The sequence below is a fragment of the Platichthys flesus genome, chromosome 2 (assembly GCF_949316205.1).
Source record: "Platichthys flesus chromosome 2, fPlaFle2.1, whole genome shotgun sequence".
In the NCBI taxonomy this organism is placed as follows: domain Eukaryota; kingdom Metazoa; phylum Chordata; class Actinopteri; order Pleuronectiformes; family Pleuronectidae; genus Platichthys; species Platichthys flesus.
Genome location: NC_084946.1, coordinates 25,487,308 through 25,513,410, shown reverse-complemented (window position 1 = coordinate 25,513,410; position 26,103 = coordinate 25,487,308). Strand labels below are relative to the sequence as shown.

At 41.8% G+C, this 26,103-nt stretch overlaps 2 protein-coding genes across 2 annotated transcripts; both read right to left on the bottom strand.

The window, feature by feature from the left end:
- Positions 1 to 1,285: 1,285 nt before the first annotated feature.
- Positions 1,286 to 12,569, bottom strand: LOC133971075 (protein SSUH2 homolog). The gene is made up of 12 exons (XM_062408276.1): positions 12,523 to 12,569; positions 9,607 to 9,687; positions 9,447 to 9,522; positions 9,214 to 9,343; positions 7,435 to 7,495; positions 7,108 to 7,229; positions 6,605 to 6,667; positions 6,333 to 6,400; positions 5,713 to 5,805; positions 4,556 to 4,661; positions 3,932 to 4,039; positions 1,286 to 3,544 (listed from the first exon to the last, which is right to left on the bottom strand). Exons 1-12 carry the CDS (start codon positions 12,533 to 12,535, stop codon positions 3,404 to 3,406), a joined length of 1,062 nt encoding a protein of 353 aa, XP_062264260.1. The 5' UTR covers positions 12,536 to 12,569; the 3' UTR covers positions 1,286 to 3,403.
- Positions 12,570 to 17,495: 4,926 nt separating this feature from the next.
- Positions 17,496 to 23,825, bottom strand: rem1 (RAS (RAD and GEM)-like GTP-binding 1). The gene is made up of 5 exons (XM_062408330.1): positions 23,567 to 23,825; positions 21,891 to 22,264; positions 19,869 to 19,951; positions 18,729 to 18,936; positions 17,496 to 18,468 (listed from the first exon to the last, which is right to left on the bottom strand). Exons 2-5 carry the CDS (start codon positions 22,228 to 22,230, stop codon positions 18,191 to 18,193), a joined length of 909 nt encoding a protein of 302 aa, XP_062264314.1. The 5' UTR covers positions 22,231 to 22,264; positions 23,567 to 23,825; the 3' UTR covers positions 17,496 to 18,190.
- Between the last annotated feature and the right edge of the window lie 2,278 nt (positions 23,826 to 26,103).

The window sequence follows — 26,103 nt, the reverse complement described above, 5'->3', positions numbered from 1 at the left end:
AATAATCACCAAACCCACAAAATGGACCGATCTGGATCGTAAAAGGGGATTTCTTGATGTCAGCAGCTGAGATTCAATAGCATGGAGAAATACATTATAGCTCTTATCACATTAAACATCATGATTTTGATTGCTGTGGTTCGTGGTTTTCATATTTTGAATTCCTTTTTTTTGTGGTTGTTGTTTTTGTGGATTTTTTAGACACTTTGGAACAAGCAGCAAACACAACAGCTGACGCATTGTGAGCGTGTGAATTAGCTGTGTAGCTAACGTGTGTCAGTATTTAAAGATGAAGCCAACACCTGACAGCTCCAGAAAAGTGAAGCCATAACTTCTCAATTGCCCCCCTGGTGGTTATCTTGAGTATGGGTCATAAACCCTGGCCTCTACATACAAGAGATGGAACGACGGCCGAGAGCTCAACGCACTGAAAATTAAGAAAATACATGCAAACAGAACTTCAACCACAACAACTTCATCAATTCGACCAAACGCAAATACAGATGCAAATACAAAATGCAAATACAGAAAGGTGCTACAATCACGACTGACGAGTAGCAGACTTCAGTAACTAACACAAAGTATTGAACTACAGGTTCTTCACTTCTTCCCCTGGAAACATTTCTGTTGTTCATTCATCACGTTCATTTTTGTACTGTGGCAGGAAGTGGAGACACCTCATCCATTTGTATCTACAGTCATTGGTTCATCATATGAAAGTGACGGTATCATTGTTGGGATCACGGCTTGTTTCCTTAGCGCCCACCGGGCAGAGAAAACAGTTACACAGGTTTAATTATTGATTACTGCAGCTTTAAACTGCAATTTAGAGTTATTTTTACACAGCCATTAGCCTTCCTGTTGGTTTTTCCGTCCGTTTTGAGTGGACTAACCTTTCACACACAGTCTCATGAGACTCATCTTTATTCAGCTGGGATTCAAACTCTAACACCAACTATCGCTGGAAGACTTAATTCAGTTTATTGAGCTGAAAATGTAATGGATTATCATTTCATTTAGGAAATACTACCAAAATAATAATATTTACAACTGAGTGTTTTAGACGGAAGCCTAAACCTGCAGGTCCCACAGGAAAATTCAACATTCTCACAATTGATACATGTAAAAAACACTGAAGTAGCGTAATTAACATTAATTTGTTTTATAACCTTTCACAGCATTTTGTCAGGTCTAGCTCTATATGGTCTAAAGCTCTATGGTATAAAGCTCTATGGTCCAAAGCTTCATACTATTGACGTGGTAAACAGATGTGACAGAGGCAGGGAAAGCTCAACAGTTTATTTTCTAAAGGCAACATACAATTGATGATCTACTTCAGTAACAACATGACAGTATAGAGGTAGAAGTAGAGAGGATTGTTAGTAACAGTACTGAGTTAAGGCATGTAGATTGCAGTTATTTGCGATAAAAGCCAAAGTCGCGTTAACATTGTGTATATATTGTTTTTTACGAAAGCTACAACATTAAAGATTCACTGAGATAAAAAAAAAGACCCAACACCTGAGCATAATACCAATTGATCATTTGTCACAGATAACCCGGTTGTACAGATGGCCGCCAGATGGTGGCAGAAGAGTCTGTTTACATCTGATTCAGGCAAAGAGTGCCCTCTACAGGGATTCTGTTGTACTGCAGGAGAGCAGCTTCCAAGGACAGGCAACTTGAAGTGAACTGTTATCACCTAAGAGTCAGAGTGAGACAAACTGAGCAGCTGTAGAGCCTAACCAGGACTCAAGTTACTCCTACATTAAGATATCAGGCATGTTTTGGCAAACACCTGAATTATTTGCACCAGCTGCTATGAAGGCGGGGAGGTGGACATGAGCCTTTCCATTTCGTTTACAAACACCCAATGAGCCTTGGTAGTAAACGAGTGGAAAGAAGGATAATTGGATTCTCTGCTTTGCTGATTACTCGACTCATTTCCTAAATAAAATGTGATGAAGGGAGGAGGAGAAACAATGAAAAGCTCACATAGTTGCTTCAAATTTAAAACGTCATTATAAAGTCCTGGTGTAATTGATATCAAGACCTTAGCTCTGACAGAAGAACAACACAACTTTGTGTGTTTATTCCCTTGCAAAAAGTAAAGAACTGACAGAAGCACAAATATTCAACATTGGTTCCAGACATCGACCCGGTTTTATGCTGCGTTGTGGTTTTAGTGGATTCGATTAGCTGCGGTTCAGTTTTGTCCACTTGCTTCTAGACTCTCTGACATGCAGATGATCTGTTTCAGGCTCCAAATGGAATTCATTGGTTTTTAATTTATTAACCTTTATATTCTAGCTTTAGAAGCAACTCACCCTTCCTTCCTTCCTTCCTTCCTTCCTTCCTTCCTTCCTTCCTTCCTTCCTTTAAAATGGAGGGTTATTGTATACACATTGATGCTGTGATTAAAAAAAACTAACATTCTTCAATACAGTTTCAGCACTTTGGTAATTTATGTATGTCATCAACACGCAACTGAATACGATGAACACACGACAGAATTATATATATATATAGATATATTTCTACACTAGAAGTAAAGGATAAAGTGGTAATAATGTCATTCAGTCTGTCCAGAAGAAAGGCAAAGCAGTTAGTTACTACACTGTAAACTGTAAACGTGAGAAAAGACTCATTCAACCAGGCAAGTTAATTCACCCACTTTTCAGAAATGTCTGATTTGTTGGTGATGAATCCTCCACAGTTTAAACATTAGAGTGGTTTCTTCAATCATGAAACATTTACGCACAGAAGGAAAATACAAGTAGAAGCCAATTGAACCAGATTCTGTCGTAATTCAATTCACCTCCCCCAAATAAAAATAACATACCACGTAATATATTCACCTCCGTAAGATTCAAACTGCATATGTCTTTTTTTTCTTTTGTTGCTTCACCTCACATCTCTCTTTTTGTTCTTTTCCTTAGAACTCACATTTATTTTTTTAAATACTGAGGACATTAAATGGCACCTATTTGAAGTAAACTGTAAACAGAAAAATACCTGTTGACCTGTGTTTTCAAAATCTGGAGGCGGAGTAACAGCTGAGCAGAAAGTTCAGGAAACAAAAACATAAAAGAGAAATCCAGCCCCTCGAGGATCCTTATGTGTAAGTGAGAACTGGTTTTAACAGATTCATTCTTTACAGGATGTCACAGTAAACAGTGTGTGTGTCAATGTGTGTGTGTGTGTGTGTATACGTGTGTCAATGCGTGTGTACTGTGTGAACCCAGGATTGACATGTTTGACCTGAGCTCCGACAGCGACTTTGATGATCTGGAAACATCATGTTGTGTTGTGTCGTTGAGGGAGAGGCTGATATGAAATAAAGAAACAATATGGAGAATAAACAGCCAAGTTCAGCTCTGTATGTGTGTGTGTGTGTGTGTGTCTACATGATGACACAGCAGCAGGTCGCTGGGTAGTCATCGGCGCTGACTTTGTGCTCGTTGCCGTAGACCAAGTACTTGTGAGAGTCGCCCTTCCACTTATATTTCACCTTGGTGATTGGGATCAGCTCGACCGTCTGCCTCTGAAAGAGAGAGAGAGTCATGTTAAAGGAATAGTTCCAGCATTTTTTCTCTTTCATCCTCAGAGGAATTTCAATCTTCAGAGTTAGGACATGGATAGCCTAGCTTAGCTTAAACACTGGAAGCAAAGGGAAACTGCTAGCCTGACTCTCTTCACACTTAATTGTTTTAACTTTATAAATTCATTAAATTATTTCCTTGTTCTTTTAACAAAGGCTCATGAGTGGATACACAGCATTTGATTGAATGAATATATTTACTTATTTTTACTAAACTGCAATTCATTAATACTTTTACTGTGCATTGCTTGCTCCTAAATATTCCAATGGTGACGACACATATCTTTTTTTCCCTCTTTGGGGTTTCTCCTGCATGATTTGAAGGGATACCTGCTGCAGGATCTTGGAGGTCTGGGCGTACTTGCTCTGGTGATCTTTGATCAGGCGCTCGGAGGCCTCAGAGATGGCCGGGTTTGGGAACCCGAGCAGTGGGTAGAGCTGAGGGGAGACAGAGAGACAAACGCATAATACTGACATTAGCACAGTTAGTGTTTTTATCCTTTTCAATGTCCTTAAATTACCCCATTAACGTTACTCAAGCGCCACCTGCAGGACAAACATTAAATTACAGTGTGAGGTGTCTGAGGTTAACAACTAAAAAACATTTCAGTAAATTTACTAGATTTCTTTGCATTTATTGAAGAAACATAAAAAAAAGGGACACAGGTCTGTATATCCTGCTGTATTTAACAGTGTTTCAAGGATTAAGGGTAGAATAAGGTTCAGGGCAGGCATAGGGTAAGAGTAAAGTTAAGGTACTTAGTTGTGACGCTTAAGATTAGCGTATGGGGCGAGTGAATCTAATATGATCGAAAAAGTCCTCACAACCAGAGAAACACTAATGTGTGTGTATGTCGAGGGTTAAGACTTGGCTTTGGGCTAAGAATTAGGTTTAGAGGAAAGAATGTGTGCGTGAGTGAATGTGCATGTGTATGTGTGTGTGTGTGTGCGTACCAGGTACTGGTTGTTCTTGAACAGCTCCTTCCCGTGAACTGAGCTCAGATCATCGGCCTTCAGACCAACCTTCTGCTCCACCAAATGGTCCTCTACATGATTAGTCCTAAAACACAGGTAAACAAAGACTTTCACATATCAACACATGTTTTATAGGAGAGACGTGTTGCTTTTGATTTTCTATGTCACTTTAAATAACACACACACACACACACACACACACACACACACACACTTCCATCCCATTTTTCATAAACAGTGTACAGTACAGGTTTGTATCATTTTTAAATCCACACCACGCTGTTTTATGTTCATGCCACCAGAGGGCGCCACAGTGTTGACACAACCTAACCCACTCAAGGTTCTGGTTCTGTGTGAGCGGCTTTAAGCCCAGTAGACCTGCGATCAGATGTAGTACCAGAAGAAGGAGGATCATCTTCAACATCTTCAGCGATGTCTTTAAGGACCTTCTGAACCTTTTCCAGTACTTAAGAAGTTTCTTAAGACACCTCAAATCATGAAAGTAAATTTCACTTCACAGAAAAGAAACTGTGTCTTTACCAGTAGAACCACCAACATCCACGGAACTAGGCCTCATTTTCATTCAGTTCCCCATGTTGCTGTTCCCTGTTTCTTTATCACAAAGGGCTGCGGTGATCAGCACTTTAGGCTTCGTAAGAGAAGTGATACAACCAGGGAATAAGACCAGCCGTCCTTCACAGCTCGAATACGTGCTGGGACTACTGAGACAACTTCAATCGGAGCTACTTAAGGAAGCCCTTAAATAACCAAATTGAATATCATGGAAGACAACTGGAACATCATTAAGTACCTTTGAGATGCCTTAAGCAACTCCTTAAGGAATCCCCTTCTATAATCCTGTAGAACCACCCCAATGACTTCTGGAACAGCTTCCATGACAATAGAAACTTCTCCATTACCATTTGAACCTTCTCATGGGTCACTATCATCAAAACCCCTTAAAGGCTTCACAGGACCTCTTCTAGGACTAAAATATCTTTAAACTACCCAGGCACCTATTCATCGATGCCTGAAACCTCTTTAAAGACGATGGAAGCTTTACCAGACCCCATAGAACCTGTTCAATTACCATTTGAAATGGTTTAAGGACTAGCAGCTGTAGTACCAGTACTCACCACTCCACCTTGAGCTGGATGAAAGTCAGCAGTTGTCGTTTCCCATTACAGGTTTTGCAGTTCTGTGTGCCACGCCCTTCACACTTTCTACAACTACACACACAAACACATAATAACAATTAATACTGATGCAATTGTATATTAAAAACACAAACGAGACAACAGTCATTCATGGCATTAAGGCACATCAACTCCTCTTTAAATTGTTTTCAGGGGATTACTGGAAAAGAATGTGGAGAGTAACCACAAATTAACTGAGTCAACAAGCACCATGGTAAAAATCTGTTTCATATCTTTCTTATTAACTAGAATGTCAGTTTAGCAGCACAAGGTTTGGGGCATCTCGATCATCAAGGTGTTTTTACTACCATTATGAAATCTTGTCCATACATTATCTTTAAATTCCAAAGTCAGGGATGTTGAGACACGTCTTAGACTATAAAAAAATGTGAGGTAACATGAAGCCGTGCCTGGTATGTGTGTGTGTGTGTGTGTGTGTGTGTGTATGTCTGTGTTTTTTTCTGGTATAAGAAGAGATCTTCACTCAAGGGTGCGAGTAGACTTAGATTTAAGGTTCATCAGCCAAAATCCCCCCCCACGCCCCGGCCCCCCTGACGTACTTCTCTTGGCCAGTACTGTTACAGGTGGAGCACGTCTGACCATTGCCATGACACACCCAGCACTCTTTCTGCAGAGACACACAAATAATACATGTTAACTGATACAATACAGAATACAAAAACTAATTTAATTTGTTTTACATATATTACAATTTCGGCTTATAATTCTATATCCTGTCTTGGATATGACTATGTAGTTGATAAGTCAACTACAATTATTGTAAAGTCTATTGATACTGATTGATTCATTGACTGATTGACAGTCTACATACATGTCCTTGTCCATTGCAGTCCTCACACGGCATGGTCCCCGCGCTGTGGCAGATGTTGCAGTCCTAAAGATGCAAACACACACAAACACATGCACAAACACACATATTAACAATAACAATACAGGTTCCCGTCAACAGTTGAACTTCTCATCTAAATTATACCTTTTGGAATCAAACTCATTAAACCATTAGAACCTCCTCAAAAGACCCAGGAAACATCCTCAGGGACGGCATGGAAGCTCTTAAAGGATCCTGGAACCTTTTCACAGTGCATTCACTCCTCCACAGTTTCTGAAACACCTGGAGGACTTCTGGAACTTCCTCAAGGACCCCAAGGGAGTCTTTTGATGCCCTACAGAACCTCCTCAAGCACAATCCAAACCTCTTCAGGAACTCTCAACCCTCCACATGACGTCAGGAACCTCTTGCACATGTCGTGCGTAATTGAGGCGGCTGTTATAACAGCTTTAAGTACTCGTGGAAGCCTGTCGTTAACCAATCACCTTGATGGAAGAGGTGAAGGGCACCCGCATCTCCATCTTGTGATCGGTGAAGAGGCTGGGGGCCGTGGCCGGCACCTCCCAGGGCTGGGGGGCGGTCTGAGTGTAGAAGTCAGCTGCCTCACCTGTCAGTCACACGAAACAGATGTCTCAACCCAACTGTCAATCAAAAACAATCTGAGAGAAAATGTCACAGGCTATCTTTTGAATTTTTTAATAGAAAAAAAAAAAAAAGTAAACTGGGCATAGTTGTGTCCCCAATAGGGTAAAAGCTGATTTTAATGTCAGTGGTTAGGGTTATGGTGTGTGTGTGTGTGTGTGTGTGTGTACCTTCATGAGGTTTCTGGGACCACTCAGTGGACCTGGACTCAGTATATGTCTCCAGCCGGTACTACAGAACAGATCATAGTCAAGTCATTATTCAAATAAAAAAAGAAATCAATGAATACACCTGACTGGATGATGTAGCTGATCAGTAAGATGGACGTTGGCAGAGTTGCTGCGGTGAGCTACCAGAGACGTTCTTCTGTCAGAGATAACTGGATTCATGTGAACAATCTCTGGAGGAGTCTGAGTTGTGTTTCTCTTCAGTGTAAAGTCAATGTCTAAACATTTGGCAGAGCCAAGATCGCAAGCACTGTCGTTACTTATTTAAAAACATAAGAAAAAAATACACTTCAAGTTTAAACGCGTGCTTCAAGCTGCACATTTAGCTCGAGTGAAATGTGAGCTGTCAGGCAGCTGTTATTAGTTAAAATAGAATCCTGCTGTCAGTTAGATTGAACTGGATTTAGGCATCGAGATGCTTCCCAGCTCTACACATTTGTCATTTTATGGTTTGTTCACATGCTCGTGTCACTTGAACGTCTCTAATGTCACCTGAGAGTCATTTTAGTGTTTAGAAACTCATGGCAAACTGTCTGAAGTCAGCCAGGCCAATTGCTCTTAAGCCTGAAACATGCTTCTGCGACTGCGTCTGCGTCTTTTCACGCCGCTGTGGCGCAAGACTCGTTTTCATTCATGCTTCCCCAACCGTTGCGCGTCTTACAAAGCAATTCCGCGCCAGAACACTAGGCGGAGTAATGCTTTTTGTCGAGACGACCTTAGAGACGCTTCTTTCTTCTTCGTCGATTGTTTATTTACATAGCCACTGCGGCTCCTTGTACCCTTTTTCTGACGGACAAATCCGCCAGTCAGTGACAGGTTATACAAGTGATCATACTATCGGATATCTTCTGCCAAGTGCTCTTCTATTTGGTCCATATTCGTTCTTCTAAATCTTCCGTGATTTCTGCCGGTATTATGGGGCATGAAACCGGAAATGCAGCTCCAGAAGGGATGTAGAGCAGACCAATCACAGCCTTGCGGGCTGAGTGAGCTTGCGGAGCTTTGCCGTAAATTTTAGAAAAGGGGGTCGACACCCGTCAGCACGTAAGGAGGGATACATAAGCACATAAGGGACCCGGAAGGGCTCCTGCGCTTACGGGCCCGTGAAAACGCAGAAGCATGTTTCAGGCTTTAGTCTGGGACACAAGCTGGCATTCACATAATGAGGAAGTGGATAGACAACCACAGATCATTTAAATAACAGTGCTGACACCTAGAGACCATCTCTACCTGGTGTGAACAGGTTGTCTGTGATCTGGATCAGGATCAGGTCATGTGAACACAGGCAGCAGAATGTGATGGGATCTCTGTATGTTATATTTGTATGTTGTTGTGTACACCGCCTCTCGACCAATGTCAGCGAGGATTGGCCCGAGCGTGCTATAGATAATGGATGGAAGCATGATGGATGTGTAGAAATGATGAATGAATGGTTTTAGCTTAAAATCATTAACGCTAAGTCCTGGGATCAATTGTCATTATCCAGATAACTCAGACACTGACAGGACACTGTGCAAAGATCACAGGTGGAGAAGATGACGTCCAAGTCATGAACCAAACCGTTGGCTTTAAGGTTGAGTTTAAATAGTTACAAGTTTTCTGTGAAATTAACCAAACTAATCAGCGATCTGTATTAACTCCTCTGATTCTGACAGAAACTGACTGGAGCATGATTCAGGAACAGAAACTACAACAACATAAACGGTGTGAACATCAAATCACCCTGTAGGTGTCGTGAGGCTCCATGCTGGTGATGACTCCATCCTTGGCTGGAGCGGCACTCCAGCAGCAATGAGACGACGCAAAGCTCTTGAACGCCTCACGAGCCACATCCTCATCCAGAGACGGGATGCTGCACACACACACACACGCACACACACATACAGAAGCTATTTTCACATATGAAAGTTCTGGGTCAGACGTGTTCACAACATCAGGATCAAATCAGGTCTTACCACCAGTTTTCAGGTACAGGGCCGGGTTGAGGAGGGGCCAAAGGCTCCAGGGGCATGGGAGGGGGAAGAAAACCACCTGCATAAGCAACAACAACAACATATCTCATAAAAGCAACCACATGAGTATTGAATGAAAACCTGTGGGTTGGTCGCCACTTACCTCCTCCTGCCATGGTGCCCTCATAACCGGGCACGTTGTTGAACATGTTGGCGGGGGGGCCGTTGACAGGGGGATACATAGCTGAAAACAAAACAGAAGGAAACAGTTGTTACACCTGATCATCACGTTACACGTTGACCTACTGAAGCCTGGTGCACACTAGAGGATCATGGCGGTTGGCAAACAACTTTCAGGTGCTTCACCGCCACCTTCTGAGCTGGAGTCTGGAACTCTGGTGTGATGGAACGTGACTTCAGGAGAAAACAAACATGGAGGAGGAAGGATGTTGTGTGTTCTGTTTTGCAGCGAAAACCCTAACGTTCATTCGTAAACCCCTCACACTAAAACGCACAATTATTTGGGCAGGTATTCAGCACTGACTGTCTGAAGAATCAAATCAGCTCTAAAATCGACATCATCCTCTCGTGTGCTGCATCCTTAAAGAGAGCGGGAAGAAATCAGACATGTGGTCGAGCTCGTTCGACTGGTTTACGCCAACACTCAGTTATAGTCAGACAGCTTGTGGTTATAGTAATGAGCAATAGTTTGAGATATCCTTGAGAACATGATGATTCACTGTTTTTCTCTCGTAGCTCTTTGTACACGAGGAAGATTTCTTCACACCACTTCATCATCTTGGCAAATTGTTGAAATTCTGAAGAAATCCGATCTCATGATTTTCATGAGAGAACAATCCTTTGAAAGGATTTGAATTACTCAGTCCTCTGCCAATCCCAGTGTTGTGACACACCTCCTCCAGTCCCCCTCCCCCCCCCCCAGCCCCCATAGGCCTCCAATCCCACCCAGCCACTGCAGCTGTTCCAGTAACTCCAGTTTTAATGGTGGAGGGTTAGTGTGAAACCAGAGACTCCACAGAAGAGAGAAAAGAAGCAAAATTTTCAATTGTCAAGACAGATTATTATCATCTACCGCCTAACCCTAATGCTTTACATACAGTAAGAGTTAAACATTGCAAGCTGCTACTTGAATGTTTTGTACGCTCTGCCAAAAAACAGACACAAGATTCAATTAGAGAGCAAAACCAGTTGAATAGGTTGCACAACAAACCACATAGTTTCGGTTGATTACTTCATAACAAATCAGTGCAGATGTTTGTAATCTGGTTTAAGCCAACATCACAGACGACCTGGTTCACGCTGGAGTTCCACCTGAAGAAACACTTTTCCCCTCCGAACACATTTGTCAGAGGAGATTAGGATTAATATAAACAAGTTTAACCACTAAATTGAATGTTTTACCCTAATTAAAGGGGATTAAGGTGGATTCAAGGATACCAAGACTGTGTAAACTCAATGGAGATGTGATTATTTAACCTCAGATTTGTCCTGAAGCCTTTATATTTACAACAGGAAGTCTGTTACAAACTGAAAGACACGGGAGGGTCTCATGACAGACTACACCCAGATGCATTGTGGGCTTCAGTTTGGTCGACACTACACCACAGACTGAAAATCATTTCAGTGTATCTCAGCATCTGCTGCACAGATTTTCATTACATGGAGGAGAAAAAGAAGGAGTTAGGAGAGAGAGGAGGAGGAGAAGGTAGAAAGTGAGAGGAAGAGAAACAGTGGAAGGGAAGAAGGAGAAGGGTTGAGGAGGAAGAACTAAAGGTAAAGAGAATGCAGTGAAGAAACAGGAGACAAGTAGGCAGTAAGCAAAAGAGGAAGAATAAAAGGTAGGGGGAGGGTGATTAGAAGGAGCAGAGGAGGACGTGAAGAAGAGGAGCAGGAAACACAGGTAGAGCTGGAGAAAGGAGGTAGAGAAGGAAACAATGATAGAAGGTGATGGCAGAGGAAGAAGCAATAAAGGTAGCGAGAAGACAAGAAGGCAAAAAAGTAAATGAGGATGTAAAAAACTAGAGGAGTAGTGTGAATAGAGGGTGAGGAGGTGAGGAAGAGAACAAAAGAGTGGGGAGCTTGAGAAGAGTCAGGGAGAGTGAAGAGGAAAAGGAAGTAAGGAAAGAATTGAGAGGGTGGAGAAACGGAAGTAGAGATGAAGAAGTGGAGGAGGCGATCCCGTTTTAATAACACTAAAAGTTTCATATTCAAATGATATTTCAACAGTTATTTCCCCTTTGAGCTCAATCACTTCTCAGTTATTCTGTCTGAATCCTGGGTTAGAATTATACTTTTTCTTTTCTCATTTTGCCAAACCTTTTTCTCCCATATATACATGTTTTTAAATGTCTATTTATTTTTCCTTGGTTTCGATCCTTCTCCCACTTGCAGGTTCATCTCAACTGAAGGCTTTGTGTGTGCCAGTAGTTTGAAAGGTGTCTGGTGACTGGTGTCTACAAATTAATCCTTCACTGAGATCTGATGATAATGTGAATAAAACTACCTCCAGCTCACTTTCCTCTGATTAGATGACCTACTAACAGATATTTAGGTATCGTTATAACAGGTGCAGTTTCCTGCCTTTGACCTATAACTTCCGCTGCTTTTAGAGGTGGTGGTCACACTTTTAAAGACAAAGTTTAAAAACTATCAAAGTGGAATTAGCTGATGGATAATAAGTCACGAGCTTCATTCTATGTGACAGTAAGAGCCTTCCTCAGTACAGACCTGGAACTGAAACCGGATTCAATGTGACTTCTCTAAACTCTGCTTATTAAGGATGTATGAGATATAAAAACAACTTTCAGTTTTTACCTGAGCTCTGACACCTTCGTCTGGAATCCACAGTTTAAACAGTGTTCAACACTGGAACCCAACATGATTAAACTGTGCTGAGGACATTTTGCATTGACTAGAGAAGACCCGCCTGGTTTTCATTTACATTAAATCATCAGGACACTTGATTGATTGAATCTTCTCATTGTCTTAAATGTCAATGACTGATGCAAAACCCAACACTGGTCAAATCATCTAAAGAGACACTCAGCTCGGTTCCTACCTGCGCTGTTCATCCTGCTGCTGTTGGATCCGACACGGCTCGGCTCACTTCAGCTCGCCTCGGTATGAATGAGTAGGGTAAACCTCCAGTTAGCTTACTGCTCTTTCTACGATGCTGTGACTGCATCAGTCCAGCCAGCTGCAGCGGAGACCACAGCTTCCTGTCCAACTTTCAAAATAAAAGTCCAGTTAACGGAGAACTTCAGCTTTCCTGCTCAGATATGCAGAACATTTTTGACCCCAAGATAATCAATATGCAGATTATAAGGTGATTGACAACCAGCCTACCTACCCAGACCAAGCTTCTCTTAATCATTAAGTGTAGCGCTGACAAAGCATGAGTGACAAATTTACAGATGACCAAGACCAGCTGCTAAATTTCAGTCATTCTTGAGAGTCTTTGCAAGAGTCCATTTAGAAAAGAGCTGCTCACAGCTGTGGGTTGTCGAGATACATCCTTCAGTGCGAGTCTCCTCAGAAAGACGTAGTTCATAGAACCAGAGCCGAGGGAGTGGCTGCACCTGCTGCAGCTCTGAGCTTGTTGCCGTTTGACACCTTCATTATTTTGCGTATTTACTTTTCATGTCCTGAAACCTTTTCGCCTAATGCCTGAACGAGTTTGACACACTCTCCTGAGTCCTGCATAATCAGGCGTTACAACAAACATTTGTTCTTGCAGGAAGCTCTGCAGCAGCAACAAGTCTCCTTCACAAATTTCTCCACCTGAATGAGGTTCATGGCCTGGGGCTAACTTTAACTTGTTCAATTTTGACAAACAGAAATTTGTTGTACTGTTGAGCGAACTAATTGGAAGTCACTTTGGATGAACGCATCAGCTAAATGACGTGTAGTGTAATGTAATTTCCTCTCCATGTGCTTTGTATGTACTCTGAGTACTTATTTACAATGCACCCATTCATAAGAAATGTCAACATTGCTATGCTACTGGACAACCATCTACAAATATAGGTTGATGGATCAATATTTGAACTGCTAAGGAGGCTTTTATTTTGAAGGACACCGTCACAAACTGCAGTGGGAACGTGTCGTTTTTTTAAGTGTCTTGTTGTTGCTGAGCTGCAGGAATTTTTCGACCACGCCCCATCGACCATGGATTTGATTATAGAGAAGTGGACAGGAGATGACAAAAAACAAATACAATATAAACAGGTGGTTTATTGATTAGATGCTGAAGCTAAAATGTCAACATTGATACGTTGTGGCCAAAATTCCCCTTTTTCATTGAATCATAAAAACCCAAATCAGAAAGCGTCATTGTTGACCCAGTGTTAGATTCTAACTCCCTCGTTAAAATCGATTGCAAAATCAACCTGTTGTGATCAACTGTTGCATTAATTTGAAGATTCGTGACTCAACAAGTTGTAGAAAGACTCGTTCTCGCGTGGGTGAGATCTCTGTAAATCCCTTTTCTCTTTAAAATTCAAAAAAAACCTGCAGTTACAGATTATTCTGAATCCTGCTGTGGTTACAGGTCAAACAAAAAAAAATAAAGCTTAATATTACACCCGTACCCAGATCTCTGTTTTAAATATCAGCTTCTTCAAAAACTAACTCCAAAATACTGTTACTTGTCTACAAATAACTTAAAGGGATTAAGGGTCTCAGTAAATCTCTGACTTGCTTCCACACGATGAACAATCTGGACCTTCTGCTCAGAGTTTGAGGATTAAATTCAAACAGTGTGAAGCTCGAATAAACTGCCAGAGAATTTCTGATGTTCTCTGAATCTGGATACTTTTAAAAACAGGCTAAATACTTTGATTTGTATTATATTGTTTTGATTCTTGTTAAGTATTTAGACTATATAGGACAAGATGGAGATTTTCCCTGGGCCCCTCTGCTAAGGCAGGCCCACCTCAGGCTGATCAGACCTGGGTGTGTGTCCCTCACAACGTGGGGCCCAGTTGAGGTCTTTCCTCCTGATGCAGAGCCATAAGCTGCAGGGTTCTGCTGTCCAAGATGTTTAGACTTCACTTTCTTATTTTTCCATGCCCTAATCTGTTTGATTATTTGTACTTCCTCTGCGCATGAAAGAACTTGTGTTGCACCAGTACTCAGTGGCCCTGTCCTCATGGTGTTACTCTACTTAGTCTTGTTTGCAGTGCCCCCAACAGAAAAGACAAGTGTTTACTATTGTGTCAGCCTGTTCCTTTAACATCAGTGAAACATGTCAGGAGCTGTTCTCCGCCTCGAACAGGCTCAGGCAGTTTGCGTGCCCTGAAGGTAAATATTTCTCAGGTCAATAGGAAGCAGTTTCCCTGAGGATCCTGAAAGCATATGTCAGCCAGGGTGAGTCAAGCCTCAGAAGAGAGCGTGTTTTTAATTCAGGGTTAAAAATGTTCATGTTCAGAGAATTTCCCAGCAACATAGTCTTTGGCTGATCTCTGCTGGAAATGCACAGGGCTGGATTAATTTATGATTAGGCCACAGGGCAGAAGAAGCTGCAGGAACCTGTTAGTCCCCTGTTCATCACACCAAACCCAATATTAGCCTTTTGGTCATTTGTTAAAGCACAGGACTGAAAAAGGGAATCTTTCAAAAGTAGGTTTTGGTACAGATACAGAGATAAAAGTGGACCCATGTTAACACTGACTGATAGAAACCAGTTAAGACCATACACTGTAATTAAAGATGGACAACGTGCCTCTACTTCCTCTTACTATCCAGAAGTGAAGCAAAATTTGCATAGCTCAGCATTGATCAGGGGTCAATCACAAGTCAGACTCCGCTGACACGAGACTTATCAGAAATAGAAACACAATCATCAGTGTGTAACGAGCTTCCTGAAATGAAAGAAACTGTCTGTGGAAAAAAGGATTTTATGGGATTTCTGACATTTTAGAGTTTATATATAATGAAATGTAATGTAATAATATATCTTATATTAAAGTACTGTACTTCTCCAGCCAGCAGGGGGGGCCAGGGTCTCACACACTCACACACACACGCAAACACACGCACACACACACACACACACACACACACACACACACACACACACACACACACACACACACACACACACACACACAGAGACACTCACACTCACGCTGACTCTGCTACAGGAATGTAAACTGAAGACACTCTGCCAGTGTGTGTGTGTGTGTGTGTGTGTGTGTGTGTGTGTGTGTGTGTGTGTGTGAATAAAGAGGGAGGGTTACAGTTCTGGGATCAGAAACTTGGACCACAGACACAGAGGAAACTTTATAGTTTAAACAAACATTGGTGGGGGTTTGATTCTCTGTGTTCTCTCCTCTTTGTCTGGAAATCTACTTGTATTAAAAAGTGCTGTACAAATGTATCATTAATAATAATTATTAATTATCCTTCCAGATTTTTAGCATAATTTTGATACATATAATACATTTAGTTGTGTTGCATATTTGTGCCGATTAATTAAGAAGCTACAAAATCTGATTTTTAGGGTTAAAAGGTTTAGGTTTTAAATTAAATTCATCATCTGCACATCTCCATATCCAACCTATATTAGCCATGAACCAATAACCTATATTACAACAGCTGCAGTTTCATGTCTACTGCTGGAAAACAACAGAAGAGAAAGAAAGTTCAGATTCTAATAGAGTCTGAATTAATAAAGTCATTGATTATTGCACAAATCTGCCTTTATCAACGTTTCTCTATAACTTTTACACCTCAGATAGGAAACCCCAGTGTTTCTGTGTGTAACAGCTCTGAGCCTCTGGTCCTCCTCCACTGAGAGGATGTTTACACATCTCTCTCTCTGTGTGAGTGTGTGTGTGTGTGTGTGTGTGTGTGTGTGTCGTCCGGGTTGAGCAGTCATGCATTCTTTCCATTACCCTCATCAAATCAATGTTCAACTCTCCTCCTCCATCCACCGACCCTGAGCCGCCGGGGCGAGTGTGAGTGTGTCGCCCAAACCGCCCGATCAATAAACAGATAGTTGATCTGTAAGAACTGGGACAACCAGTCTGCCTGATGGGGTTTCCTGCAGAGTCCTGCTGAGCCACAGCAGTTTGTTGTTACTTCACAGCAGCTCGGCTTCGTTTCTGTTCATTACGTCTAAAAATACTATATAAAAAAAACTGACTGGGTCACTGACTTTCATGATCATGTGACTTCCCCTCTGAAGCCACCAGCAGACTGACTGGTGTGGCTTTGAAGGACAGGTCTCAACCATAGATTGTACACAAAGACTAAAACTTCCCAAAAGTGAAGCAAAATCTTGATCTTGATCGCCCCCTGGTGGCTGGTCCATGGCCCATGTTAGTAGATGGGCCATGGACCAAACTGAGAAATCTGCCAGGACTCTATATATATCTTCCCTCAGACTCTTTCTGTTTTTCCTCTGACTTCCCACTCAATTTGTTGTTACTGTACTGCTGTGATGCAGGTTGTGAATTATACAAAAAAAACGTATCATGTCACCGTGATTGTGTCAATTAGATGATGTTTGAAAAAGTGGACTAAGAAGAGGACTCTTTCTTTTCGTACAACAGGAGGAAGTGAAGATGCTTTGTCCGTCTTGGACTCGACAACAAAAAATATACAATTTGACATAGACAATCACAATCACAAGATGATTTTTATAGAAACATCTAGCTGCATTTTCAGGTCAACAGTAACAGCTTTCCATTTCTTCAATCCATGACTGATATTATATAATTTTTTTTCAGTCACAAGCATTTTAACACCAATTATCGCAGCTCGTCACGTTTGCCTCAGAGGCCAAACTCAGGGCAGTAAAGTTCCTCTGTGAGACACTGTCCCATCCATCAAACACTCGGCCTGGTCCTCGTCAACCACACAGAGGTATCACCATGCTGCCTTGACGACCGCTGTGTAAACCGTAGCAGCAGTAAACACCCAGGAGGCCCCGGGTTGACGTGTTGAGCTGGGTGTGTTTATGTTTATGTGAGGTGGACCACGGAGGTTTGATTCCCTGCGGCTACCTGCCAATACATTACAACTCAATCAAAAGAAATACGATTTAATGAGCTGTTTAACATTAAATCTAATGATAAAAACAACACAAATCAAATGAAGCAAACTGAAGTAAAATCTTAGAAATTCAGCATGTGGAGAAACAAAGAGGGAACTTCCTAGATACAGTTTCTTGGCTGTGATTGGACAAATCGCTGTTCCACGGAAGGGATTCGTGATTGGTCGGTTGTAAATGATGAAAACAATCAAACCGACAAAATGTAAAACAAGTTTTGAAATAAATGCAAATTAAATCCATAAATACATCACAGTGTCGCTCAGTAGACAAATGTAAAAACATGATTTTGTCGTGACTGCACCGTTGAACAGTGTTGAACTGAAAACAGTAGAAACATCAGGAGACCAGAGCAGTGGGACACTACAGGACATCACACCATCACACACACAGACACACACACAGACACACACATGATCTTTAACAGTGGTGATGCTGCACAGTTGTCTTCAGCATCTTTATATTTAGAAGGAAAATCTCAGAAATGTTTACACCAAAAGGTCAAAGGTCAGGGAAATGAGTTGGTTGTAATGTTCACAGCGAGAGCGTTAGGATCCAACGACTCCATTCGTCCAATTAGATTGTTTTTAATCACCACCGTCCATGATATCAGCCCCGGAGAGAACGTCAACGAGTCAAAAAACAAGAGACTCCGAGTGGACACGTGTCTTCAGAGGACGGCCAGGTCGTGGCAGCTCTTGGAGCGCACTTTCACCGCCATGCGCTGGTTGTTGCGGGCCACCAGTCTGTCCAGGAATCGCCGGGCCTTCTGGGTAAGGCTCTCCTTGCGTTTGAAGGTGGAGCAGCGCCGCTGACCGGACTCACCGCCGTCCTGACGGAGACGGATCTGTCGGACCACGCCCTCAAACAGCTCGGTCACGTTGTGCTGCAGAGAGGCCGACGTCTCTATGAACTTGCAGTCAAATACCACCGCACACGCTCGGCCCTCTGGGAAAAAAGACACGTGTAGGTTACAGATATTATACTGGCAGCAGTCTCCCACTCTTGTTGTGCTGTGTTTATGTACAGTGTCTTCAGAAAATATTACTGTCCCTTCACTTTGTGCACATTTTATTGTGAGGATTTCAACTATCCTCAATAATCTAAAATCTAAAATCTCTCATTTACAAAAGTAAAACTTTTAAGCGAAGGAGTCTGAATTCTCTCTGAAGCCATTGTGTGTCTCCCCTGTGACCTTTGACCCCCACCTTCTATTGTGACTTCTCTGGAGCGTACCAGGTCGCTCTTGTTGCCCACGAGGATGATGGGAAGGTTTTCTGCCTGACGGGTGCGTCGCAGTGTGATGCGGAGCTCGGCGGCGGCGTCGAAGGTGGAGCGGTCCGTGACGGAGTAGACGATGACGTATGCGTTTCCCACTTTCAGGCAGTCGTCCTGAGAAGAGCCACCCTCCCCCTCCTTACGGGTCGAGAGACACAGACACAATGAGAGAGAGAGAGAGAGAGAGATTTTTTTAACTACTAGATTCTAACCATGTATATAAAGATGGATGATATGACGGCGCCCCACGAGTGGAGCATTAAGCATCTCAATCGCCCCCTGGTGGCTGGCTGAAGTAGATCATAAGTCCAGCCTCCTTCAGGCTAGTGGATGGGACATGGACCAAACGAAAAAGACGGAATGAACCTTGTTTTAGGTAAAGTTCTTATCACATGCTGTTCATGAAGCGGAGATGCGATGTGCGTTTGTATTTACAGCTTCTACGGTTTGTGGATCTGGTCAGAGTCAGGGTGAAGAGCAGCAGGCTCAGCAGCCTAAACATACTTTAATCTGGAAACATCCTTCATGCTGCAAGACCTTGCAAACGCTCCCAGGCATGCTGGGAGATGTAGTCCCAAACATGAACATAAAATATGTAACATCACAGTGCAATGACCCTTCATACCACTGGCTATCTTAAAAAAAAACATTTAATCCCCAGGAATCATTAAACTTAACTGAATAAAGTAATGAGTGTCAACAAGGTGATTCATAATTTACTTCTCTCCCTGGTCCAATAAAACCAGAAGGTCTGACAGTAAGTGTCAGTGAAGCGGACAGACTCCAGACAGTGGCTGCATCATGTCAGTGAACATCTTAGTGGAAACTCCACATTTTCCACACTGAACTGGGAAATAACCTCTTTTATAAGTGAACTTAAAACTCATCCAGATGAAAATGTAAACACTTTTAAAGAACACAATGATTCTTTATTGAAAAACAACTCTCATACAGAAGAACTGGATCTCTGCATGTTTTACAGTAGTAGACTATTGTGGAAAATGTGCCCTTGTGTAAATATAAAGTTTATCCTCACACTCATTATTTAATGTGTTGTGTTCACACCGTACCAGTTTGTCGTTCTCCCAGGTGTCCATGACAATGAGCGTGGTTTCCTCTCCATCTACTGTCAGTGTTCGCTCATGTGTTTCCTCTGCAACAAACAATAAACACAAACAATAAACAGACAAGAAACACTGAGAAGGGAAATTTGAAACTGGCCTCGCAGCATTAACTCAAACACAGTGAAGCTTTGATACAAATGCTAATGTCAGCATACTGACACACAGACTCACAGGATGAACGCAGCTGTATCATCTTCATCATGGAAAGTGCCACATATGCGTTTTAAAAGTTAGAATGATAATATTTCAGAATTAGGATATATATATTAGGAAACAAGAAGATGCAGCTAAGGCTAATGGGAATGTCATTAGTCTTGCAGGTATATGGTCATATACTAAAGAATTGGACGAATGCTAATTCATATTACTCCAAATTTTCATGGCAATTTCTTATTGTTGACATGTTTCTGTCTGTTCTGAAGTGGAAGTCGGACCCAGCGATCGACCGACCAACCAACCAACTGACCGACCAACCGACCGACTCACTGATTGACCGACCGGCCGATCATCCAACCAACCAACCAACCAACCAAACACTTCAAAAGTTTAAAGACACAAGCAACATGGAGGACCAACAACAACCACAGCCGCTCTGTCTGTCTGTCCAACGTCAACAACAATAAAAACACACAGAAGTGTGGAAGAGTGTGACCAGTCGACCTGATATCTGACGGCAGACAGGCTCTGCCCTCTCTCACCATGTCAGACTATTATCACTGGATCGATACAGCCTGTCAATCATGGCTTTGGGCCAATCAACACGTGACAAGGGAGCTGATCGATGATGTCGGGGTCAGTCAAGGTTGGGATGTGAAAACAAAGTCAGGGACAGAAGATGAGCAGTGAACTGCAGAGGACTGAAGCAGAGAGTAAATCTTATGATAATCAAACAATGGCACAAAATGTGGTGAAGAATTCCCCCGACAACTCAGTCAGATATTTACAAGTAAGATGAACTTGTGAGAAACAGCAGACGTCACAGTCGGAGCAAAACAAACCAAACCATAACACGCTAAATTGTCTCAATGTGGAAAATCCCTGTAGTGTTTGATTCATTCATATTTAATCTTAACCTGAAAAGTTCAACATTTTGGAAACCCTCTTATTGGCTTTCTTTCTTCTCTCTTCTCTGTCCTTTAAATGTGAGAACACTCATTAGCACCTTAAAGCCCAATAATCAGTGTATATCTTATTTGTTTGGAAATAATCTGACATATATATCAATAAAATGGCAATTTCTCATCTCAGCTGGGTGCTTTTAACCTTTACACAGAGACGGGTGAGACGTTTCCCTCTGGATCCAGCTTTGTGCTAAGCTAGGTTAGCAGGCTCCTGGAAATAGCTTATTTTTATTACGATTATAGTGGTAAAGTATTATGTATATTATGCCATACAGCCATGAGAGCAGCATCGTCTTCTTACGTATAGCTTGCCGAGAGTGAAAATAAGTTTTTCATAAACCAACTCTTCCTGTCAGGTTTGTCACCTGCCAGTTTCAGCTGCAGATCATCATAGTAAAAGAAACATATAAAGCAACCGATGGGAAAATAACTACATATTCTACTTATAGAACCAAAGCCTGTATATAAAGATGGACGGCATGTCTCCACTTCCTCCCACTATCCAGTAATGAAGCCACAACATCCAGGATACGAACGCTGTCATCTTGCATATTTGTAGTCTGAGCAGAAAAGATAGGGTCATGGAGCCACACTAACGAGGTCCTGTCAATACACATGCTCGACCAATCACGAGTCAGTCTCAGCTGTCAATCGTGAAGTTTCACCTGAGGAGGCAGGGGTTTATGATTTATGTCACAGCTGGCCACTAGGGGCCAAATGAGACACTTTGGCTTCACTTTTAGGGAGCTGTCATTTTGTCCATATTGTGTCCGCGGTTAGAACAGCATCTATGTGCTAATGTTAGCCCCCCCCATAAGCTAATCAACAACCAGGCATAAAGTCCCACCTCCAGCATGGTCGTCTTTGTCCGTGATCCCGGCATATATCCCTGCTAGGCACGTCTTTCCGACCCCGTGGTCGCCGAGCAGCACAACTCTATAAACGCAGTCCGAGTCGCTCTGCGAGTCGTCGTCTGAGTCTGAACTCCAGTGGGCGCGATAGTGGAGGGATTTGTCCCCAGGGTGATAGGAGGCTGACTGTCCCAGAGGAGGGTGGCTGCGCTGGGGACGGGGCTGCTCTGGGTCGGGCCGAGTCCAGGACGGGTGCTGGGAGAAATGGCCGGGAGGAATCTGTGTGCTGCATCGCCGTCTCAGGGGCTGTTTCTCTCTCTGGGTGTTGAGGGTCATGTTGCTACGGTAAAGACATCAGGACGGGACGGACCTGGGGGACGAGACAGGATCAGTGAGGTCCACTACTTTATAATGTTTCATCCTTCAGTAAGAGCTTGATTGCTTATTTGGGTTCACTGACACATCCTCACTCTCTGTAGATCTAGAGGGACTATAACATTCATTTAAAGTCACATATTCACTCTCTTTTATCTCCTTTTTGGTCTCCACCAACTCATTAAATAAATATCTGTCTATTTAGCTGTTAAATGCTCCACTGGGCTTCCAGCGGTCTCTTTCTATCCACTGAAAGTACAGTGGGTTTTAAAGCTGGTGCTCTGTCAGCTGTCTGCATGACGCTTTGAAAGCACTACAAGTGAAACAAAACAGCCCGGTTGTGGGTGGACAGTTAAACAATGAGCTCAAAGTCACTGTAAGGCTCCGTGAAGCCGAGGTTTGGGTTGTAACTCTCTGCAGGTTGATCTATACGATCAGTCCCCTCTACATGGTCAAAACAGTATCATATGAATTGCTTGTTATGGACACTGGAGAGGTGATCATTTAAAAACGCTCAAGTTGGATCCTGGTTAAACTGAATTGATCTATGAAGACTTCCAGTTCTCCAAAGAACATTAACACGCAAACAAACCCCCTACAGCAAATAATTCAGGTATTTAAAGGTGCTAAGTTTGATAATCAGTGATGGTGAAGTTCAATCAAAGCAGGTCTGTCCTCCAGACTTTGGCGATAGTCAGTAAACTGCAGTGACTCAACCTTGAAAGTTGTGTACAATCCTGCGTTTAAGGATAAATAGTATTTTAAGTGTTTGCTCAATCATCCACAGCAGAACTGTAAGCCAACAGTTAACCACTGCTCGGTAGCTTAGAATTTAGTGAACAACAGCAGGTGCATTAAACCCATTAAAAATAAAGAAACACAAAATGATGTATTTCATATCAAAATCACACTTCTACCTATTTTGTGAATATGTTAATGCAAAATATCCCATAACACACACTTGCTTAAATCCAGTGTGAAGTTCCCATTTGATTTAAGTTTGTGAAATTAAAGCTTTTACAGGCCAAATATCTGAAAATCACATGTGCTGATGATAATTTGGATTTTGTTTTGGTGCATTTCACATCAACAAGATTTTACATTAAACATGTGAAATAAAAAGTTTCACAGCTGGTTATTGTAAACAAATGCTAATTTAAAGGCAAAAAAGTTCAGCAGAATATTACATTTAAAGATAGATAGATAGATAGATAGATAGATAGATATATAGATAGATAGATAGATAGATAGATAGATAGATAGATAGATAGATAGATAGATAGATAGATGAGCTTACCGTACACCCCATGGACAGCGTGTGTCCGTGCAGCCTCAGTAAACAGCACAGTTGAACTGAGCCCTGTGCCTCTCGCTGCCTCTGTGTCGGTGTAACAGTACCCTGGTGCTACAGTAACCCGCCTGGAAAAAAAAAAAAAAAGTTCCACAACAGCGTTAAAAATTCAGCAGTGGAATCACAGAGTTATCTACCTCCCTCTGTTGTGTGAATGTGTGTGTATCAGAGCGACAGCAGAGGAGAAACAGATATCTGAGGAGGGAGCGTGTGTGTGTGAGTGTGTGTGTCTGAGAGGGGGGGGGGGGGGGGGTTATCAGTGTGCAGGGTGAGTTGGCCGAGGAAACATTATGGTCACTTCCTGTTCGACCCTACAGACCCAGTTTGGCTTCATGAAACATTCTAGTTATGTTTTAATAAAACATTAGGGGATTATTTGTTTTAGCTTCACAGTCACTAACACAAACCCCTAAACTAAAGAATGATGGATTTAAAGGTTTAAATATTCAGTTTACTCACTATTGTCATGACTTATTGATTATAGTCATCCTCCATTTATTTATATAGAACATTTAATTATATTGATCAGTATCTCTGACCATATATCAGAGAACAATGATGCGACCAAACCCACAAATATTGGGATTTTTCAACAGAGAAAAAGCAGCAAAACCAATAAGTGCAACAACAAATACAAAGTCAGTACAAAGTTTTTCACAACAGGCGTCAGGGGATATGTTATGTTTATGCGTATGTTGGATTGTTAGTTGGCAGGATTAAGCAGAAACTCTAAACTCGACCCAAGGATGAACTTTGGATGTGGATCCAAATCAGGGGGTGGATCCAAGAATATTCCCCCCCTTTTTTTCAACGTTTAGATTTTTCATTAAAAAAAAATTCTTGATGAAAATAATGGAATAATGAAAGTTTAGTGGACTGATATTTATGATTTATGACAGTTAGACATACTTTTGTTGTTTATGTGTTACCTTTATTGACAAAATATATAAATTTTATTTGACATCTGGAGGTTTATTATAGGTGCCCTGATTATATCTGGACATTGTGTCCTAATGATGATGGAGTGAGTGAAACTAATGACTTAATATCTCTCTCTTAAGTCTGATTTAGAAGTTTGTCATGATATATGGTAAGTGTTAAAAGGTCACACTTCCCATGTGTGTGTTTACATTCTCACATCATTCTGAACTCTTCATGCTTGTTTCTCGCAGGAATGAGTTTCCACCGTTTACTCATGAGCCGACATGGAAAATTAGATTACGCTGGAGAAGCACACATCACTTCCTCTGTGTCAGTGTGAGAGCTCTCACCGAAACGCAACTCAGCACAGATGTTTAGATTTCCTCCACCCCCTCAGTTTAAAAGTTTAACATGTGAGAGGAGGAGCTTTTCTTCCTGGATCACCGTCACCTAATCCAATCCAGTGTCACTAAAACACTTTTACAGTAAAGCCTTCTGAAACTTGACATACAGTCAGCGGGTGGGGAGGTCACCATGATCAAGAGTGAGGTGAAATATCTGTCACCTCTCAAGGATTTAAAAATAAAATAACATTTAATATGAGAAAGTTATTAATTCCATCATGAAAAAGTAGCCTTCTCATTTTCATCAGCTGCTTCATGAGCGACTGTGAGTTGTTATCAAATGAAGTTTTAATCAAATTAAATTCTCTCAATACAAGATTTATGCATCAGAACAACTGACTGTTGCTGTGTCCACAAATAAACAGCTTGTCATCCATCCATCCATGAAGCCCCTCCCAGCTGACATTAGGTGAGAGGCGTGGTAGACAGGTCACCACAGGTCACCACAGGGACGACACAGAGACAAACAAACGATCACACTCAGATTATTGAAGTCTGCTTTTTTGTAATGGAGCTGGAAGCAGCCGTTATTCGATGGTGATCAGGGGTTGTTAACAGATGTACATGGTCAGCAACATGACTCATATATAGTTTGATTGACAGGTATTAACTAACGCTGTCACAACACAATCACCAGTCCAGACTGTTGACACAGCACTTACACAATTTGTGGATTTTTGGCTGCTTGGTGCTCATCGACCTGTGCTGAGCAATTCCTCTTTTCTTTTTTGTTCAAAAGTTTATTTTGAATTTTAAAAAATTAACCAATAAGTAGGTGTCCACTGAGAGTTAGTGGAAATTTTTCATGTATTCCTTCTGAATTATTCTTTTCATCACAAGTCAAGTGTTGAAATAAATGATGTACAGTAGAGCTGCAGTACAGAGGTGTTGTAGTGTGTAGGAGGAGCAGCATGTTAAATATTTCCTCCTGCTGCCCTCACTTGGTCACTGAAGGTAATGCAACACGTCAGTGCATTTATTTTCTTTAAAGATGTAACATCTCATGTAATATTTAAAGCGGCAACATATCCATTACACTCCTTTATGATTTATTAAGCTTTATTCACTAACTTATATACTGTATCTGCTGGAGTTGTACACTTTATTTCAAAAAGCATATTCTATTTGTGTCAGCCCCTCTGAATCTCTCAAAGGACA

Bases quoted from the DNA above. Each gene is read 5' to 3' on its own strand.
- rem1 (XM_062408330.1), bottom strand. From the start codon at position 22,230: ATGACCCTCAACACCCAGAGAGAGAAACAGCCCCTGAGACGGCGATGC. The intron at 19,952-21,890 runs GTGGGACTTTAT...TGTTTGTTGCAG, and splicing joins CAAAGACGACCATGCTGGAG to AGGAAACACATGAGCGAACA. The intron at 18,937-19,868 runs GTACGGTGTGAA...TCGACCCGTAAG, and splicing joins CCTGGGAGAACGACAAACTG to GAGGGGGAGGGTGGCTCTTC.
- LOC133971075 (XM_062408276.1), bottom strand. The intron at 7,496-9,213 runs GTGATTTGATGT...TCTGTTCTGTAG, and splicing joins AGCCTCACGACACCTACAGG to TACCGGCTGGAGACATATAC. The intron at 5,806-6,332 runs GTACGTCAGGGG...TTGTGTGTGTAG, and splicing joins AACAGTACTGGCCAAGAGAA to TTGTAGAAAGTGTGAAGGGC.